The sequence below is a fragment of the Lepidochelys kempii genome, chromosome 2 (genome assembly GCF_965140265.1).
Source record: "Lepidochelys kempii isolate rLepKem1 chromosome 2, rLepKem1.hap2, whole genome shotgun sequence".
Lineage (NCBI taxonomy): Eukaryota > Metazoa > Chordata > Testudines > Cheloniidae > Lepidochelys > Lepidochelys kempii.
Window position 1 is genome coordinate 49648091 of NC_133257.1, and position 16271 is coordinate 49664361.

Sequence of the window (16271 nt, forward strand, 5' to 3'; positions counted from 1 at the left end):
CCCTCAACGAATTCTAGTTGATTGGTGAGGCATGATTTCCCTTTACTAAAACCATGTTGACTCTTCCTCAACAAATTCTGTTCATCTATATGTCTGACAATATTGTTCTTCATTATAGTTTCAACCAGTTTGCCTGGTACTGAAGTCAGGCTTACAGGCCTGTAATTGCCAGGATCACCTCTGGAGCCCTTTTTAAAAATTGGCATCACATTCACTATCCTCCAGTCATCTGGCACAGAAGCTGATTTAAATGATAGGTTACAGAGGACAGTTAGTAGTTCTGCTATTTCATTTCTGAGTTCCTTCAGAACTCTTGGGTGAATACCATCTGGTCCTGGTGACTTATTACTGTTTATCAATTTGTTCCAATACCTCCTCTAACAATACCTCAATCTTGGACAGTTCCTCAGATCTGTCACCTAAAAAGGATGGCTGGGTTCAGTCTGCAGGGGGTAGAAGGCTCCCTTCCCCCCACTGGCCATGACAGTGCAGAGCCACAGAACAGAGAGGGAAGGGCTCTTTGCTAGTGGAGATAAGCGGGACGGGGTGCTGCTGACACCAAGACCAGGCCTTGGCAGGAGGAAGATTAGCTCACACACTGCAGAGCACAGCTTCATGGTCAGCATAGGCATGCAGCCCTTCTCATGGGCGGGTCAGGCCAGGGCTCGCTCATGACAATGATCATAGCGGTAGGGACAGCCATATATGCTAACTTGATGGGTGACAATCCCATTCAAAAAGTAACAACTCTAGCCACAGGCAGAGCCAGGGGCTAACCAAATCCCAGAGGTTGCAGAGATTAGGAACCAGCAGCCTGCCATACTCAGCCAAGACACAGGCTTTGGAGTCTACACTAAACTCAGGATCGGGGTTTCCCGCCTCCGGGGCGGGGGAAATTCGCGGGAGCGCGCCTGTGATGACGCAGGGGCGCTCGCGAAGCCGCCCCCTGTGAGAGCCAGCGGCCGCCGCTGCGGTGAGTGCGCTGGGGGTGGGCACGCGCCCGGGCGCGGGGCCGGGAGCCCCTCGTGCGCCGGCTGGGGCTCGGCCCGGAGCGGGGGGAGCGCGTGTCCGTAGGCCAGGGCGGGCGGCGGGGCCGGTTGGTCTTACTGAGGAAGCGGGGGGCTGCCATGAGGCAGCCCGGCTCTGGCTGAAGGCGAGGGTTTGCTCCGCGCCCGGCAGCGCATCTAGCTGCGAGGGGGATGGAGGGGGGGGGGGATTCCGGCTCGACCCCGCCTGTTACTCGCGTCGGCGGGCGGGGGAACGAAGCCTCCGCCGCCGTTTCCCGAGAGTTACGGGCGGGCAGGACCTGCAGGGGGCTGGGCCCAGCGGGATGGCAGCCGGGCTCGCAGCGCCGCCCAGCTGCCGCCAGACCGCACCCGGCCGATCGGCGCAGGGACCCGCCGCCTCCTTTAGTCTGAGCTGCCCGGTCTCTGGGGCAAGCCTCCTGAGGGCCGGCCTGATTCAATTGTAAACAAACCCCCGCCCGTGCTCTTACTCCCTGGGGTAGCAGGCCCAGAAACCGATTTTACCGGTGAAAAAGCTGGCACGTGCTCCGGCCCATACCGCCACATACTTACAAGGTGAATTTCGTTGTCTTACCCCCTTCTAGGCCATGGGCAAGAACAAAGCCAAAGGGTCAAAGCCGAAGAGCGTGTTCCACCTGGCCAACACCAAATCCCTGAAGGCCAAGAATAAAGCTAAACCTGTCACAACAAGTCTGAAGAAGGTTAGTGTGGCCCCAGTAATCAACCTGTGTAAACATATTTTTCTTCATATGTTCTTTTAGAAATTTCTACCAAGCATAGTTTAGTCAAAACAAAACAAAAAAACCAACCCGACCTATACCCTGGGTAGGGCTTTACCAAATTCACAGCCACAAAAAAATGCATCATGGACTGTGAAATCTGGTCTTTTGTGTGCTTTTACCCTATATTATACAGATTTCATGGGCAAAATCAGCATTTCTCAAATTGGGGATCCTGACCCAAAAGGGAGTTGCAGGGGAATCTCAAGGTTATTTTAAGGATGTCACAGTATTGTCACCCTTACTTATGCGCTGCCTTCAGAGCTGGGTGGCCAGAGAGTGGCAGCTACTGACTGAGGGCCCAGCTCTGCAGGCAGCAGCGCAGAAGTAAGGGTGGCAATACCATACCGTGCCATCCTTACTTCTGCGCTGCTGTTGGCAGTGACTTCGCCATCACAGCTGGGCTCCTGGCTAGCACCCACTGCTCTCCAGCTGCCCAGCTCTGAAGGCAGCGCCACTGCCAGCAGCAGTGCAGAAGCAAGCATAGCAGTACTGCTAACTCCCTACAATAACCTTGCAACATACTCCCTGCACACACAACTCCTTGTTGGGTCAGGACCTCTACAATTACACCACCATGAAATTTCAGATTTAAATAGCTGAAATAATGAAACTTATGATTTTTAAAATCATAGGACTGTGAAATTGACCAAAATGAACAGTGAATGTCTAGGGCCATCACCCACAGAGCAGAGGCAAAAAGCCTTCAGTTGCCCCACTGTGTAAAACATTAATGAGCATGGAGAGAGATGACTAAAAGCAAACACTATCCCTTTCCTGATTCATCAATCAGGCTAGAATAGAAGAAGCCAAGATTATATGTGGATATTCTGAATCAATACTGGTTGATAGGAACTCCATTGACAAAGCTGCTTGCAACAAACAAGAAAATATCACAAGAAGTAGACATTTACACTAGAACAGTCAACTTGAAATCTAGGGTGGATTGTTGGTTTTTTAAGAACTTTGGGGACTACCCTTTGCCTCTAAGTCTTACTGCCCATTTTTGTGGTTTTGCCATTTTTTCTTTAAAGAAACAAAACTAAAAAAACCCTGGCCTTTATTGCTGCAAGACCTAGAAAAACCAAAAGACAGAAGAGTTACTGGGTAAACAGTAAAACTGATTACATACCAAGCACTGTTAAACAGAAAACCTGACAGAAATAATCTCGGTTACTGTAATCTTTGTTACTAGAGCTGGTTGGAAATTTATTTCAAAACAAGAAAATTGGATCTAGGTAAATGAAAATTTTTGCAGAAAGATTTTTTGAGAACCCTTTTTTTAAAACCAATTCTTGCTGTTACTTGTTTCATTGGTAAGTACAAGAAGTTTCTAGGTGGGGGTATGATTTCTAAATGTAATGGTATTACCTTAATGAGTGCTGAAAGCTTGAAGGCTAGTCCACAAAACTGTTCTATATATCCCCAATACAAGGCTTTCATACGGCTTTATCTTGGAGATGGTTATTCTGAAAGTGGTTTTGCAGCATGCTATTGATTACTGGGGAACATGGCAATGAACAAGACTTAAGATGTAATCCCTGGTTTAATGAGCTTTCATTCTAAAATTAGACAAAACTGTACTGTTCAGGTGATGCACTAGACTTGTTAGCTACCACATTACTTGGCTTTGTTTTCCCAAAACTTGTGTCAGTCCTGAACTGCATAATCTGCCACAGAATTAAACTGTTAAGAATCTAATAAAGTAACAAAGAAATTTTTCCAGTAAGTATTTTCCAACTGTTGGAAAACGTATAGCTAAGCCAATTGTAATCACATTTTTTTTTCTGAGGAGGGTGTTTAAGGAAAGACCTCTTAACTTTCCTGCTGAAAGTTATAGACAAAAGAAAACAAATCATTCAGTAGAAAGTTGGAATGTTACCAAAGCTATGGAAATAAACAGTGACTCAAAGGGAAAATGTTTTGTGTCACTGGCACCTGAGGATGTTATTCAGATACAAAGATAACTTTCAGTGAGAAACAATAGCAGTGAGTTTCTACTCAGGAATATCTATAGGTGGAGCCAAATCTCCATTTTATATAGTATTTTGTATATAATAGTAAAATAGATTTGAGAATGCTGTTACAGAAAAGTGGCCCATTAGATCAAGTTAAGATGAGATGAGCAACTACAAATTACAGGTACCTGCTGATAGAAATAAGGAACCTGTCTGGACTGGGTGCCTCTTCATATTGGCTAAAATAAACTGAAGGTGGGCTAGTTTGTCTGAACTATTTTTCTGTTATGTGTTCCATTTCCAGAAGGAAATCTTTCTTCCCCTTTTATCCCCAATATAAACAAGTTAGCTTTGACCTATTCATTAGATTTCTTTGCTAGTGACCCATTTATATGAAAGTTCTATTAAAAATTCACTATCTTTAATATTTACACATTCAACAGTAGTACAATTAAAATATAATTTAAAGAATGTGCCCCACTCCAAGCAATTTTTAAAAGGTAGAACCATTATAAATATATATAATAAATAGGCTATGAATAAGTCTTAGCATCATATTAAGATCTCTTTCTGCCTTTGACTAACTTGTGCATTTTTTTCTCCTCTAAAGATAAACATTGTGAACGATGAAAAAGTTAGAACAGTAAATAAAGCATTTACTGAAGTACAGAAAGAAGTCAAACAACTATCAAAAGGCATTTCATCAAAATCTCAAAAGAGGCAGCGGGTAATAATTTTGAGTCCTATTTAATGCATCTTTGGTTGGGAGGGTAGCAGCAACCTCAGGTTAGAATGATTCCAAAGTTAAGGTTTAATTTTAATAAGTTTTTAGGTCTTGACTGAAGAAAAAAAATAGTTGTGACCCCATCATGAAGAGGTGTCAAGTCTGCAAGCAACCTTAGCAGTTCTTCTGAGGGGGCAAACTCCCTTCTTAGTCAGAAGAGAGGAAATTGTTGCCAGAATAGATTTTTCATTTAATATCTGGATGTTTTAGTTGATTCTTTTACTGGTGAGCTTTAAAAATTAATAAAATAGATTTTCAACTGGAAACCTTGATTCATCGAGTTAACCCTTAACACGAATAGGCATAGAAAATAAAGGTGGTTGCTTTTGCAAGACATCCTGGATCTCCTGGCTGAACCATTTGATGACAGTGTCAATAGGAAAATATTAACTTTTTTTTTTTGTAAAAACATCAGCCCAACCTCTGCTCCAGTTGCAGCTTCCTCATCAAAATATTCTCTCTTTCTGGAGCTCTAGTAATAATTCAAGCCATCTCCCTGGAACAAGTTAGACAGTGTGTTAGTCTCTGTGCAGTAATAATCTCCTTCACAATTTTAGATTTTGTTGACTAGAGCATTCAAGCTTATCTCCATTTTGGCCATATATGGTATGGGCACGGATTGTTTTGGCCTTCCTCTGAAGCATTAAGTATTGACCACTGGTCCATCTAGTCTACCAAATCACATATTCCCATAAAGTGAATAAGGTATAAGAAATGTAGGATGTCTTGCAGTCCAGTACACCAAGCTAATCAATCTTTCAGACAGCAAGTATTTGTTAGCTTTATATCTTCCATCAATGATGCTTTTTATACAACCTCAGCTTCCTATTTTATGTAAATTTTTTTTTTCCTTTTCAATTTTCAGGTTTCCAAGCACCTGGAAGGTGAACCAGCTGATGTGGATGCAGCTGCAAGCTTATTATCTCAGTTGTAACGCATAATAAAATATCCGAGTTTCAAAAGCAAAATTTACTGGCAAATCAGTGGATGGCAGATACTGAATACTCGGTTTGTACAGTTTTATTAAAAAAATCTTGTTAATATACAAGCATTGGCACACTTTAATACAAACTACAAACAGACTTTTCCTATAATCTAGGAAAGTGGAATGTCAGAAGTTAAAATGTGAGAAACTTAAAGTGCTAAAACAGAAGGCACTTCACAAAATTGGTTCACTGAAACAATTTAACATAACCCATTTAATGTCCTTCACTTCAAAATTTGGCAGTGAACGTTTTTTAAAAATTGTAGTGAAAGGTTAAAAACATACAGAAAGCTTCTTGGCAGTAAAGCTTCAGAAAGAAAATTCTGCTAAGTGACAAGCCTGGGTCTTTCTTTCTCTTTTTTTTTTTTTTAAGTGACCAGAAGACTGCAAGAAAAATGGGAGGGGAGAAGAGGAGAACTTGGGATCTCAAAGCTGAGTTACATTAATGTAACTTGTAAAAAAATACCAGAGAACACTTTGATAAGAGCCCTTTCTTATGGTTTTGAATTTAAGGTGTTTTGTGAAGTAGGTAAGGAAGCAAAAGGAAATACACTCCCAGAGTCAGTGAACTAAGAGGTTATACATTCATTCTTTAAAATACTTAGGTTATGAAGAAGTCTAGAATGTTATAAAGTTAGAGGTAGATATGACAGTCTGGTTGCCACTGAATCTAATAATTTAGTATCTGCACATCAAAAAGATCACAGACTCCTTCATTATCATCCAGGTTAAAGTTGTAGTCATCTCCAGGAGTAGGAGAGAGTCGTAAGAGAGGAAAAACTGTAAAACAAGAACAGTTTTGTTAATCATAGAATCACAGAAATCTATTATTTGAAATTCTGCCTTGCAACATCCTATAAATTTCAAATCATTTCCAGCAGAAGATAAATAAAAACTTTGATGTCCAGTTTCAGTAGTCCAAAATGTTACAACTTGCTTTGCTTTGGCAGTAGTTATCTGCAAGCACTGGACTGTGCATTGGGGATCCTGGTGCAACTCCACCAAAATAAGGTTTAAAATAATTTAAATGCACAGACGCAATTTATTAACTATGCTTTAAATGAATTTCCTTTGCCATCTTACCTGCAGCAAAGCCAGTGCAGTGTAACAGAGATTAGTCTCCTCTGCTGCAGCAAAGCAACACTTAAGCAGCCTTTGTGTTTCGTACCTAGCAGTGGATCTCTTGTATTATATAGCCTCCATTATTGTAGTAGCTGTGTGCCTCACCATCTTCAAATGTATTTTTCCTGTGAGGTAGGGGCATGCTATTATCCCCCTTTACAGACTGGAAAATAAGGCATGAAGAGACTGAGGCCATGTCTACTCTATGCATGGAAGTCCATCTAAGCTACACAATTTGAGTTATGTTAATAGCATAACTCAAGTTGATGTAGCTTTGATCTACTTACTGCGTGGTCCACACTACATGAGGTCGACTGGAGACATTCTCCCATCAACTCTCCTTACTCTTCTTGATCCAGTGGAGTACAGGAGTTGACAGGAGAGCGATCAGCGGTCGATTATTGACCACCCATGCATCGATCGCTGCAGCATCAATCCTCCGGTAAGTGTAGACAAGCCCTAGGTGACTTGCCCAAACTCACACAGGAAGCCTGCAGCAGAGCAGGAAATTAAACCCAGGTGTCTCCAGGCTAATACCCTGACCACTGAGTCATTCTCTCTCTCACCAACTGGATATTCAATTAGGCCCTGAGCCTGCAAAAAATTGAACACTGGCATCATTTAATGCAAATGAGTAATATCACTGAATCTAAAGGTATTATACATGTATAATATTACTCACACACGTAAGTGCTCGCAGGATTTGGGCCTTAATACCTTGACAGTGACGGTCAGTTTGGAAGGGAAAACAGGTTAGTGATAGAAACTCGAATAAGGGTGTAAAGGGGGAGCTGCAGCAGGAAAGAAGTGGGAGTGAAATAGGTCATGGTTAAAATGGTGCTGGCAGCTCATAGGCGCTGACTCCATGGGTGCCCCGGGGCTGGAGCACACGTGGAAAAAAAAATAGTAGGTGATCAGCACCCACTGACAGCCCTGCCAATCAGCTCCACCCCCACCCCAGCACCCCCTGCCCACCTTCAGCTCTGCCAATCAGCTCCTCCCACCCGCTGGGGATCAGCTGTTCAGCAGCATGCAGGAGACACTGGGGGGCAGGGCACGTTCAGGGAAGAGGACTTACAGGAAGGGGTGGAGTGGGGGCAGAGCAGGTGTCAAGCACCGCTGGGGAAATGAGGAAGCTGGGGCCTGTGTGGCAGCTGTTTTAATATCAGATATTTGTAATGAAGTTTGGAATCAGATTTGAACAAACATCTAGGGAAATGGTGAATTCAGATATGAATGACATTTGCCTGCAATAGCAGAAGACTAGACTCAATGACTCAGGAGATCCCTTCCAGTCCTATGTTTCTTTGAATGAATCACATTCTTAAAATATAACTCTGCTTATTAAAAAAAAGATAGGAATGCTAAATGCTTACCATCTGAAGACATCAATTCGTCAATGATATCACTACTAATAGTTCCTGTTAAACACAAAAGCACTTGTTTGTGAAAGTCAACCCAGGCTCTATGCATTAAACAGCTATTGAAATGGAGAGTGTTAGCTGCTAGGCTGCTACATTTATAATTTAATGCTTGCAAGAGCAGTAGAGATAGTCAACCAGACCAGTATCCTACTGGGCTAAAAATAATAAAACCCCTTAACTTTTCCTTCTGGACAGTTTCTGGTGCTATTCTTAGGTTGCACAAACACTTATAACTACAAAGGGAATGTAACCAGTATACCAGAATGGAGCATCTTTATGCGGGATGCACTTTACCCCAAACCAGACAGAAACCACAGCCAAAATGGTGAAAAGAAAAGAGCTGCAGGAGGGAGAAGGGAAAGGCTGCAGACAAGACAAACTGCTGGCCTCTTCTCCCCTGGGAAATCTGCTTTTAGCTTTGTCAGGAAGGGTTAAACTAAAGAAAGTCTGCCTACCTGTGGGCTCATCCATCTTTGCTATATCAAATGAGTTTGGCTTGAGAATACAATTAACATCCAAGGGAAGCAAGGCCTGATAGTCATTTGAGCTAGCAGTAGTTTGTGTTGTATCTGTTGCAAGGCTCGTATACAGCAAGGAGTCCGGAAGGCTAGAATAAGGAGTTGCTGGAGTTGTATTGTTCTCTTGCATACTGTTGTCTACAATGGCAGAAAAGTACATATTACAAAGTTTGGTATGGTAAACTATACGCACACACCTGTATCTGGCTAAGTCCTACTGGTAGAACATGGCCAGTATTTGAGATGTCATCTCCTTTCAAAAACCAGGCACAGGTCTCAAGGCCCTTCAGAGATTTGGTTCACAATGTAGTATGTTGCTAAACAGCATTTGATTATCTATTAGTGATAAAAACAAGTTCAGGTAATCTCCCTTGCTGAGCCTGCTTTTCACATACAACTGCCTTTTGCAACAACAGCAGGGACTGTCCTAGTACAAGCTTGTCAAAGGTAAATGTTAAATGTTCAAGCTTTACATTCCAGTAGAGGTTTGAAGCCTTTTTCAGACAGCACATGCAATCACCTTGAGGAACAGCCCAGAGCCCTGTTGTGGGCTAGTTCCTGGATCACTTCTGAGGTGTTTCTGGTATAGGATGATAAATTGCAAGTGGAACAATCCATTTCAACAGAAGTCTGAACATAGAACAGGAAGAGGATAGTGACCTCCCCCTGCAACCTCCAGCCAGCTGATAGTAACTCCATTGGGGTCAGGTCTCAGGCTGGCAGCTGCTACATTATGCTAACAGTTGATTCCCTTTCTCTACCCGATCTCTAAACAAATCTCTTTGGGGGTAGGGGGAACAAACCAGGGACCCACCTGATGGTGTATCTGTAACTGGGGTATGTGGTAAATGCTGCTCCTGGTTAATGTCATGCTGCTCTGATGGATTCTCAGTAGATGCAGTAGGTTTTGGGGGAGTCAGTGGAGTTGCAGGTTGAGATGGGGGCTGTGTAAGGTCATCAGGTGGAGGAACTGGAAACACCACAGGTGTGGAGGAACTTGATTCTTTATTAATAAGCAGCACATGGATAGGTCCTGAACTACTCTTTAGACTGATCTGGTATTTCTTTTGTCCGTTTTGTCCCTTTAAAGGTGGCACATTGAAACAACAGTTACAATTCTTTGTGACTGACAATTAAGCCAAGTAACTGCATGCAGCAATTGCCATAGAAAGTAATGGAAATGCATAATTGCCTAAGTAGAAAACTTTTATTTAAGAATAAAATTCTCAAGGTGCTATAGCAAGGTGACATACAATTTTCTAGTCATAAGACCACATTAAGACAGTTCTATGCAAAGTTAACTAACCTCACATATCACAGAAAAAGATTTAAAACCAACCCACCCCATAACCGATAAGATTACAACCCTTCTACATTCTCACATAATTAACAACTGACACATGGCACTCAAGTACAGAATTCTGTGCCATGCTCATGTAATTGAATACAAGCTTAGCTGTGAATCACAGCAGGATTCCCACTAAAAACTGACCACTGGGACATAGCCTCTTTAAAATAATTTTCTCATCTGCAAAATTGTCTTGATTAGAACTAACTGTCCCACCATAGCCAAATCCCTGTGATTCAGTGAACACAGGAAAATTAGTGTTAATGGGGACAATTTCCCTGCAGAATAGTCAACATAAAGCCTTCATGTTAAAGAGCTAGTTCTTGTGATTCAATCTGGCATGTGCAGTGCTGCTACCATTGGCTAGTTAATGGGATTAAGTCATTATCTTTCTATTTTGGGAACAGGTGAGATATTTCAGTCATGGAGACAACTCTAATACAAATTATCTGTGTCCACCAGTTCAAAGGACAGTCTCACTAGATTAGCATTGCAGTTCACCTTGTGGCATTTTTTATAACCTCATTGTTTAGTTATGGTGCTTTTTACTCATTCCTTGCTCAAATTAAAATATGAAACGCATCAAATGGAATCACTATCCTCCTACTACTGCACAAAAAATGTTTGCCACTCTTTCCCCACCTATGTAGGCAGCATGAAAAACTGAAAAGCATTGTATCACAGAAATTAAAGACAGCAGAAGGTAAAAAACATGAAGCCAAATAGATTGTCTTAATCCATTGTTCTTTGTCAAAGCAAGTTTGCTCTCTCTATTCTCTGATCCTCTATCTGTTTTTCTACCGCTTCCTCTGTTGTTCTATGTGGATCTGATTTGGGTTTCCAAATTCCCTGGCCCAGCAGGGGTTGGGAAGAGAGGAGCTTGCCACTGAAAGACCACCATTGACAGACTCTGAAGGAAGCACCACTGCTTTTTGCCTGGAGGGAAACAGCAGCTATTGGGCTTTTGCAAGCAGAAGAGAGAAGGAAGTGGAAAACCGAAAGTATCTTGTTTTAACTGAAAGGTCCAATCACTTTTACTCTGCCAAGATGTGCAAAAATGCTGTTTACCCAATATCAGTCCACATCCAATTAGGTGAATCCTAATTTTTTCCTCCCACACAGACGAAGAGACAAACCTTGCTAGCTGCAACACAGGCATCCTTACCCCCTCCCTCACCACACATATGTAAGCAAACAGTTTGTACATACCATTTCAGGTATAGGTACTTCTAATTGTGTACCACAAGGTGCTTGAATTGCTAGAAGTGTGTCTCCTGGTGAAGTAGTAATTTAAGAAAATGTTAACCATATGTAATTTTACACATTCTTGGGTTGTGTACACTCAAATGGAATACAGTTCTTCTCTAATGCCACTTCAGCATTAGTTTGATACAAATCGTGCACAATTTGGTGTTCTTCAGGAACAAATTATAACATGAATGAGAGCAAAGCTTGAAGAAAAGCTGTCCATCTTTGTATTCATAACCATGATATCCAAGGACTTAGCTTTAAATGTCCCCAGAACTCCAGCCTCTGTAGATGTACAATTTACAATGTACAACTTGCACAGTGCACTTGGACACCACTGTTCTTTCTGTAGCTTACTGACTCTTTGAAATACCAGGGGAAAGTCACTTCACTTCTCTGTGCCTCAGTTTCCCACCTATGAAATTAGGATAATTCTTCTTTCCTCTCACAGTATATTGCGAGATAGAATGAGGTTTACAGTGAGAGAAGTGCTAAGTGTTTCCATATTTTATAATTAGTGAACTCTTGTAATAACCTTTTTTCATTTTTGGGTTAAACTCTATAGTACATAGAAGTACATGGTAACAGAGAACATTATCTTGAAGTTCTTCCTCAGGCAAAACTAGAGAAGTTAAAAAAATAAAAAGGCATTTTATGTAACCTAGAATTGTTTTCTAAACTTTGGACCACATTGTCCCCTCTTGTGGAAAAACCAGGAGGGGAACCTGGGAGGGAAATCTCTGCTAGAGATCTTTGCAGAGAGTCTCCCACATTCTCCAGTGGGTGAGAGGTCCCAGTTTTTCACCACCCCCAAATTGCATGGAATAGGAGGAGTCCATGAAAAGAGTGGAGCCATCTGTGCAGATGTTATGTGCTTATTCCCCAGCTCTTGGCTTCCCCTATCCCCAGTAGCATGGCTCCACTGGAACTGTACTGTCAGGGATTCCACCTGGCTGCAGCTGTCCCCAGAAAATATATGGAAGCCTGGGCCTGAGTTGTCTTTTCTGGGGAACCTCTGGTGGGTCAGACCAACATGTCCTGCCCTGCCCCCCGCATCTCCTACCTCAGAACTTGGACAGGTCCTGCAGAGCCTGCATTAGGAAAAACAATGCCCCGGGGGCAACCAAGCCCCCCTTCCATAACTGCAGATGGAAAAGACACCTAATAGCTCATGTTGCTTCTGTCAAAGTATGTAGTTTCAAAGTATCAAGTAGCTATGTATTGTAAGTTCCATTTCTTACAAACATGATTACACTTGCAAACATTTTCTAAATTCAAAGTAACCATGGGAAAAAAACAGGGATCTAATGTTACAGTGAGGTTTATGTAACAAAATAATAAATACAAATAACGATCCTCATGTTGTAAGAACTTTGCTCAATAGCAGGAATATGGAATCCCTGGTTCTAGATCTTCATTAAATAGCCATTTTGTATTGTAGGATATGTGTTTTTGGCGAGGGGCTGGGGTGAGAGGTATTTGAAAAGATCCCATTTCTAGAGGTTTCAAACAGCAAACAGCTTTCTTTCAAGTCTGATGGTTAATGCATGAAAACATAAGAATGGCCATGCTGGGTCAGACCAGTGGTCCATCTAGCCCACTAAATTGTCTTCCAACAGTGGCTGGCACCAGATGCTTGAGGAAATGAACAGAACAGCGCAATTATTGAGTGCTTCATCCCCTGTCGTCCAGTCCCAGCTTCTGGCAGTCTGAGGCATAGGGACACCCAGAGCATGGGGTTGCGTCTCTAATCATCTTGACTAATAACAAATTGAGGGACCTATCCTACATGAATTTACCTAATTCTTTTTTTAACCCAGTTATAATTTTTGCCTTCACAACATTCCCTGGCAATGAGTTCCAGAGGTTGTTTGTGCATGGTGTAAAGAAGTACTTCCTTATGTTTCTTTCAAACATGCTGTCTATTAATTTCATTGGGAGACTTCTAATTCTTGTGTTACGTGAAGGAGTAAGCAACACTTTTCTTCACTTTTTCCACACCATTCATGATTTTATGGCCCTCTATCACATCACCCCCTTAGCTGTCGCTTTTCTAAGATGAACAGTCCCAGACTTTTTAATCTCTCTTCCTATGGAAGCCGTTCCATACCCTTAATCGTTTTTGTTGTCCTTCTCTGTATTTTTTCCAATTCTAATATATCTTTTTTAGAGATAGGGCAACCAGAACTGCACACAATATTCACAGTGTGGGAATACCATGGATTTTCTATCCCTTTCCTAATATTCAGTCAGCTTTTATTGACTGCCACTGCACATTGAGTGGAGGTTTTCAGAGAACTACCCACAGTGACTCCAAGATCTTTTTCTTGTGTGGTAACAGCTAATTTACATCCTATCATTTTGTATGTATAGTTGGGATTATGTTTTCCAATGTGCATTATTTTGCATTTCATTTGCCATTTTGTTGCCCAGTCACCTACTTTTAGTGAGATCCCTTTGTAACATTTTGCAGTCAGCTTTGGACTTAACTATCTGAATATATATATATTTTTATCATCTGCAAACTTTGCCACCTCACTGTTTACCCCTTTTTCCAGATCATTTACGAATATGTTGAACAGCGCTGGTCCCAGGACAGATCCTGGAGACTGGGCTGTTTATCTTTCTTCACTGTGAAAACTGACTATTTATTCCTACCCTATCTGTTAACCATACTGATCCACAAAAGGACCTTCCCGCTTACCCCATGGCTCCTTACTTTGCCTTTGGTGAAGGACCTTGTCAAAAGCTTTGTGAAAGTCCAAGTATGCTATATTTACTGGGTCACCCTTTCCACATGCTTGTTGACCCCCTCAAAGAATTCTAATACATTGGTGAGGCATGATTTCCCTTTACAAAAACCATGTTGACTCTTCCCCAACATACCGTGTTCATCCTATGTGTCTGATAATTCTGTTCTTTACTATTGTTTCAACCAGTTTGTTGGGTACTAAATTTAGGTTTACTGGCCTGTAATTGCCAGGATCACTTCTGGAGCCTTTTTTAAAAATTGGTGTTACATTAGATATCCACCAGTCATCTGGTATAGAAGTTGATTTAAGCGATAGTCTACATACCAGTTAGTAGTTCTGCAATTTCATTTCTGAGTTCCTTCAGAACTCTTGGGTGAATACCATCTGGTCCTGGTGACTTATTACTGCTTAATGTATCACTTTGTTCCAAAACCTCCTCTACTGACACCTCAATCTGGAACAGTTGCTCAGATCTGTCACCTAAAAAGAATGGCTCAAATATCGGAATCTCCCTCACATCCTTTGCAGTGAAGACTAATGCAAAGAATTAATTTAGCTTCTCCACTATGGCCTTGTCTTCCCTGGTTAAACCACCTGCTCCAAACATCTTACAAAAATACAGTCTAGCAGAAACTTACCATTGAAGCAATTACAGATGTCTTCATGAGTGACATATGAAAATGTGATTTATGTCAAGGAAATTTTAAAGAAGTAAGAAGCTGAGATTTTTGCCTAAGGAATGTGAAGTTGATATTTAGTGCCATTTACAAAAGAAGTTTGTGTTCCTACAGTGTGTTGTTTAAGTGAGGTCTACACTTTACATTTTTACTGTTATAGCTAATGTTGGTCAAGAGTGGGATCTGTGACTGACATAACAGTGGCAAAAACCCTTAAGGTGGATGCAGCTATACAAATGCAGAATTGTGTCATTACCACCTATGTGCACATTATAAATGCTTTGCCAATATAGCATTCCAGTATAACTAGACCAGCAAAGCCTTTCAAGCATAGCTTTGGCCTTAGACTACTATTAGAAAGTTTCCAAAATGTTATTTAAATGTATTTCACACATACTATCACCATTTCCTTTTTACTGATAAGTCTGGTTAATATCATATCGCTACGATACAGGATGTCCAAAGCTATCGTGGATCAGCACGAATTCTGGATGAATCCAGGATGAATTCTGCCAGTGACAACATACCCATCAAAAAACTAAATGCAGCCTACAGAATAGTCGAGGCAAGTGGCTTGGAAAAGAAACAACATCCTGTGTTTGTCCTGGATTTAACTCATAGTTACGGGAATTTCTCTATTAAAAATCCTTATGTTGAAGGTTTTACCTGTCAACCGTAAAAATACACAGGTCAGCACTGGAGCTTGGAAAAAGTATTGTTCACTTTACTGAAAAAAATAACTTTGGCTGCTGTGAGTATAGTTAAGAGAAGTCAACAGAACAGAAAGCTATGAGATGTTTTACTGTTTCTGTGTAAAAACTACAGCAAAACCAAGACATTGTCATTATCAAGAGAGAGAATACTGGTTCCCAGATCCACGTTATGTAAGTTTTTCTTCTAAATAATTTAGAACCAAAATGATTTAGTTTTAATGATTTTGTCTGATGGAATTTGGTGCAGTCAAATGATAGTTGCTAACTCTGCCACCATTAACATATAAATTATTTTGTAACAAATGTAAGCCACTAAAATGTAATTTAAAAAATTTAAACCACCAAATAGGAACCTGTTGATGTTGAGAAGCAGGACAGAGAGCTCTGAATATATCTTAATGCAAGGGCATGGCAGGGCTTCCAAAGGTGTAAAACAAGTTCTATTTTAAAAAATTGTGTATATACCCATATCCTCATACACTTACAACAACTTTGAAACCACCTGCTTTCCCTTCCACTTTTAAATGGGTCCTAGTCAAAACTCCTCCTGGAAAATAACATTTTGGGTTTAATCCTGTAATCCCACCACATTCAACTAATAATTATTTCAAACTGAGTACTGCACATGGTGGTTTTTTTAGGACTGGACTTCCCTGAGAGACCATTTGGAGCTACAGAGACAGTGCCATAATTTATATCAACTGTTTTGAAGTTTCATGCAATACGTTCTTAGTCAACGTTTCAACTAGGTTATAACTAATCACTGTAGTTTTCATTTCAAATCTACCCTTTTTCAAATGTAAAAGCTGTTTTCTGAAAGTCATTTTATCTGTAGCGTTTAGAAGTAGAGGCCAGGCACTCTGGGTTTTGTTTTGCTTACTAGGTATTCAGCTTGCAGTATCACACAAGACAAAATTTAGCCTTACATTGTTTTAGA

At 41.2% G+C, this 16271-nt stretch overlaps 2 protein-coding genes across 7 annotated transcripts in view; one reads left to right on the forward strand and one right to left on the reverse strand.

Moving 5' to 3' along the window:
• RBIS (ribosomal biogenesis factor) lies at positions 1-7278 on the forward strand. 6 transcript variants are annotated; one of them, XM_073330669.1, is made up of 4 exons: positions 1-24; positions 1610-1726; positions 4373-4489; positions 5412-7278. In XM_073330669.1, exons 2-4 carry the CDS (start codon positions 1613-1615, stop codon positions 5478-5480), a joined length of 300 nt encoding a protein of 99 aa, XP_073186770.1. In that variant the 5' UTR covers positions 1-24; positions 1610-1612; the 3' UTR covers positions 5481-7278. The 6 variants fall into 6 exon arrangements, 5 of the variants coding, with proteins under 5 accessions (XP_073186770.1, XP_073186768.1, XP_073186772.1 ...); XM_073330667.1 differs by lacking the exon at positions 1-24 and adding an exon at positions 594-973; XM_073330671.1 differs by lacking the exon at positions 1-24 and adding an exon at positions 1006-1066.
• E2F5 (E2F transcription factor 5) overlaps positions 5552-16271 on the reverse strand; it is a 27449-nt gene continuing 16729 nt past the window's right edge. Inside the window, exons 4-9 of the mRNA XM_073330661.1 lie at positions 14583-14624; positions 11153-11217; positions 9410-9677; positions 8533-8733; positions 8030-8074; positions 5552-6311 (exon numbers count right to left, since the gene is read on the reverse strand). Coding sequence (XP_073186762.1) covers positions 6202-6311; positions 8030-8074; positions 8533-8733; positions 9410-9677; positions 11153-11217; positions 14583-14624 — 731 coding nt within the window. The 3' untranslated portion in view covers positions 5552-6201. The remainder of the gene's footprint in view (positions 6312-8029; positions 8075-8532; positions 8734-9409; positions 9678-11152; positions 11218-14582; positions 14625-16271) is intronic.

What these genes read in the sequence shown, in the direction of transcription:
- RBIS (XM_073330669.1), top strand. Translation starts at nt 1,613, where the DNA reads ATGGGCAAGAACAAAGCCAAAGGGTCAAAGCCGAAGAGCGTGTTCCAC. An exon ending in TCACAACAAGTCTGAAGAAG is followed by an intron (nt 1,727 to 4,372) that starts GTTAGTGTGGCC and finishes TCTCCTCTAAAG; the next exon opens with ATAAACATTGTGAACGATGA. An exon ending in AATCTCAAAAGAGGCAGCGG is followed by an intron (nt 4,490 to 5,411) that starts GTAATAATTTTG and finishes TTCAATTTTCAG; the next exon opens with GTTTCCAAGCACCTGGAAGG.